The sequence below is a fragment of the Homalodisca vitripennis genome, chromosome 3, assembly GCF_021130785.1.
Source record: "Homalodisca vitripennis isolate AUS2020 chromosome 3, UT_GWSS_2.1, whole genome shotgun sequence".
Taxonomy (NCBI): domain Eukaryota; kingdom Metazoa; phylum Arthropoda; class Insecta; order Hemiptera; family Cicadellidae; genus Homalodisca; species Homalodisca vitripennis.
The window spans coordinates 123851051-123855415 of NC_060209.1; the positions used below are offsets into that span (position 1 = coordinate 123851051).

The window sequence follows — 4365 nt, forward strand, 5'->3', positions numbered from 1 at the left end:
GACTGTGCCTTACTCTTTAATAGACTTACTACATTGATGCTGAATCTCTTCATTGTATGTCAAACGGTTTTTGAGATGATGTGAGGACAAACCTACGCAACAAAGAAATTAACTTTTCAAACTTTCCTGAGTTACTAATAACATTTATGATTAGTTTAATTCCTTAAAAGGAAATGTATGCTTGTTTTAGGGGCCACCAGGATTGGTCCCTTGGTATATATTAATCGGTTTTTAAAAGTATGAATGTCTGTAAACCTGATACAGTACAATATATGCTCTTGCTTCCCAATCCCTGTTTCCTATATTATCCCATTTCCTTGTTCAGTTAAGGAATTATATACATTTTATAAACCTAGGCAGTATCATATCACTCATCAGTGAAAAATGGACACAATGTCTTCTCAAAGATTTTCTGTCATAAAAACCTGCTTTTATTATATGGTATACGGCTTTCCATATAAAACTATCAATTACATATATACCTAAACTATTGAAGATAAAAACATTTAATTTTAGTTATTCACAATTAATTATTGCCATCTCTTTTTAATGTACTGAATAACAATATTGTCCCAATTTAATTCAAACAAAGAGATATCATTTGTATGGTATCTGAGTAATGTACGATAAGCGGACCCGGTGTTTTATATCAATATTGACAAACAATATTACTTAATTATAGCTATCGATATAATGAACCAATCTGATTTGCAAACAATAACTAACTTGTATCAACTTTAAACAATTTTTCATGTTATGTGTAAACGTATAGTCCTTTATATACAAAACATAGTCGAAAGCTGGTGGAGGACTGTGAAACGAAGTTTAAAAACTGGTATATCAGCTGATTTGCTGGCAGATCATCTATATAGGTATTTGTACAGAATAAAGTACTGTTTTCTAGAAAGGACGCTTTCAACCACTTTTTGAAAGTGGTTAATCATTGCTACCGAGAAGAAAACACAAATTGGTAGCTTATGCATATTATTATAATTTTCAAGTTTTTCCTATTTCCAGTTCTAATTGTTTGTTTGATCGTTACAGCCTCTTTATTATTTTGTGAGATAATCACTGTGTATTATATTAATTTCAAAAATGATATGTTATTATGACTATATAAGTTGATAGACTAGTATTCGATATATGAATATTAAGTATCGATGATTATATACTAATCAATATGAAAACCGGGTCTGCTTATCTTATTCTACCCTTCTTTTTTTCTAGTGGGGTGGCCTATTGCCATGCACTTAAGCCTCAAGGGACTTTTGCACACCCCAAAAGCACACCATGAGGCCGATCAGTCTACGGTTTCAGCAGTTGTCTACCCTAGTGGCCATATGTGTTATTTGTGTCACAAAATGTCAGTCACATTTATCCTTCAAAGCTATAAAACTAACTAATAAATGTTCCTCTGTTTTGTTTGTTACATTTTAGAGGACACATGCCTAGATAATTTGTTATTCATCATTAAATAATTACTTTTTTAAGATATAAAAACAGCTGACTGTAATTTGAAATACCTACAACGTAATTCATTCGACATTTTGATTTCAGTAGTTTTGATCATTATGAAAATCGATTTGATTGCGTTGGTGGCTGCTTAATAAACTGCGGCCGCATTCATAATCAGACCTTTTGGAATATTCATTTCACATAATGGAAAAATATCCCAAAAGACAAGATCACAAATGACTCCAACAGTATTGTAGGATGAGACATCACAATAAATAACCTCTGACTGACAACTTAAACAGACTGGGTCACTAGATTAGGTGTAAAACCCTAACAGTTTTTTAAATTGGACAACAGTATAATAAGCGGCCACCAACACAATCGAATAATAATTACTGATTTTAACTGTCAAATATGTGACCTATAGATATTGATAATTAATCATTGCCAGCTTTCTTGATTTAGGCTACTGACGTCATTACCAGCTGTTTCTAGTGACAACAACAAGAACAATGGCGATGAATATGTAGATATTGGCTCAATATGTTTTTATAAACACTGAGCAATATTTTCAATGGTTAACTTACAAGATAATGACCTTGCTCCTTTAAATCGGAATTGTCCAGTTTGTATTGACGAGATGAAAGTAAAATTAAAGGCGGAAATCAGTGTTTCAGATTGGCTATAAAGTAATCATAAGTACTAAGATGCTCTAATGTAGTTTAAATAAAGTTTAGTTATTTTGTGTAATCTGAAACATATACATTTATTTTTACATATAAAATTATAGCTTCACTATAATACGATTTAAAAAAAATAAAACTTAATTCAGTTTTACATTATCGCTCAAAATTCATTCAAAGTTAAATCGTGTTGGGAAATAAATTCAAAATTGAAGTAATGTGTTTTGTTATTGACTAATGGCAGCATGAAAAGTGATGTACGAGTATGTGTCTTCTTTGTTTCACAGTCACGTTAATCCTTTGTTGTAACTATATTAACTATAAGTTACACTATATTTTAATTTGTTAATAATATTAATATTTATACATTAATTTCTAAAATTTAAAACTAGTAATACCTCATTGTTTTATAAAATAGATATTACGTTATTTGGTCTGACATTTTGCTTTCAGTCCTTTAGATAGTTATGAATATTGATTATTCGAATCATTCAATAATTATCTTCCGATTGTGTTGGTGGCTGCTTATTATACTGCAGCCTTTAATTTTAAAAACCCAATTTATTTTAAGTATATGTTATAATAACATTTTTTTAAGGCACAAAATAAAACAATATTACATCACCAACCTTTTCTAATTTGAGACTGTAGCAAAATTATTTTGACATCATGAACAAAAGTAGGCTAAATGAAAACAATATTAGGCCTATAAACAATGATCAGTGTATTATGCACACACACTTAAGAGTTTCTATCAGCACTATTTGAAGATGATAGAAGGGCTTCATTTTTAGCCATTAGTTTTGCTATTGCTTTTCTTTCACGTTCATCAAGCCTGGCTTGTTTATCTTTCTTCTTTTGTTCTTTTTCTTTCGCTGCTAGCATTTCTTTAAATTTTTCATCTCGTGGATCAACTGTAAAACCAAAATGTCGCCGAACTTCTTCGATTAATTTATCTTTTTTCTCCTTTGCTGCCAATGCTACTGCTTCCTGTTTTGCTATTTTTTCTTTTAAATCCTTTTTCCATGATTCTAATTTAGACAAATTTGCAATGACACGTTCATGAATTTTTTGATTGTCTAACTCCTTTTGCTCGATTTCAGTTTTGGCTTGTATTACTAACTCTTGAATTGTAAATGGGTATGCAACTTTTTCATATTCTTTTCTTAACACTACATCAGTTTTTGTGGGCCACATAATACCTGGATTTACACCACTTTCACTCCCATATCTTCCATACATTTTACGGTTATATTTGATAGTCAAATGACTTTCAGTCATTGGTTGCGAATATGGTAGTTTATTGAACAGCATATTGCGATGTTGAGGTTTCAGTCTTGATTTATCTCTAATCCTTTCAATTTCTAGTTCCCTTTCTTGAATTGATTCATCCTCTTGTACTTCTGGTAACTTCTCTTCTCTGGTTGAAATCTCAAAGTTTCTTTTAGGAATACAAACATTTAAAAGCAATGCTAATCGAGATTTTTCATGATGATTTAGTGCATTTAAAGAAACTTTGGCCAACGTGTTCATTTTAATAAAATAAACACTGTGAGATTTGTTACTAACTACACACAACACAAACCTTACCTAACCTCAATTATATACAACTATATTTTACTGTGTGTAGTGTAGATGGTGTCTGCTAAGGTTTTTTTTGTTATTCGATTTGCTAAAAGCAGGCTTTGAGTAAACTCATACATAAGGTTGCAATTATTAATGTCTACTGCCACTGCCAAAAATATCCATTTTTAAACTTGAAATCGCCTGCAAGACACCAACTTCATAACACTGTGGCGTACAAATATATACATATATATATATATATATATATTGAAATTAAATAAGACTATCGCCATTTATGACTACGTTCTGGTTCAGCGATTGATTCCGTTGTCAAGAAAAATAATGTTTATACCCATCGAATATAAACTATTAGTTGTAAACTGCAGAAACAAATGTTGTTCATTGCGAGAAACAAATAGCCTATCCTAAATATAGACAAATAAACATTTAAAAATCTATCATTTTCTAGAAAAAGAAACGGTACTTTGGGATTATACCGACCACACCCAGACATGAATCGTTATTTCACATTTCGTTTCTACTGATTACTAGATTAGCGTAGAACAATATTTCGTCAATATAAAACAGGAATTGTCTTATCGCAAACACCTCCCCATCCTCAGACAGAGGTCAAAGTCGAGCGTCTAGTAGATAACGTGAT

The 4365-nt window shown here is 31.0% G+C and overlaps 1 protein-coding gene across 1 annotated transcript; it reads right to left on the reverse strand.

Moving 5' to 3' along the window:
- LOC124357486 (growth arrest and DNA damage-inducible proteins-interacting protein 1) lies at positions 1-3905 on the reverse strand. Its single transcript, XM_046809327.1, has 2 exons — positions 2768-3905; positions 1-92 (listed from the first exon to the last, which is right to left on the reverse strand). Exon 1 carries the CDS (start codon positions 3669-3671, stop codon positions 2880-2882), a length of 792 nt encoding a protein of 263 aa, XP_046665283.1. The 5' UTR covers positions 3672-3905; the 3' UTR covers positions 1-92; positions 2768-2879.
- Between the last annotated feature and the right edge of the window lie 460 nt (positions 3906-4365).

Bases quoted from the DNA above. Each gene is read 5' to 3' on its own strand.
- LOC124357486 (XM_046809327.1), bottom strand. From the start codon at position 3,671: ATGAACACGTTGGCCAAAGTTTCTTTAAATGCACTAAATCATCATGAA.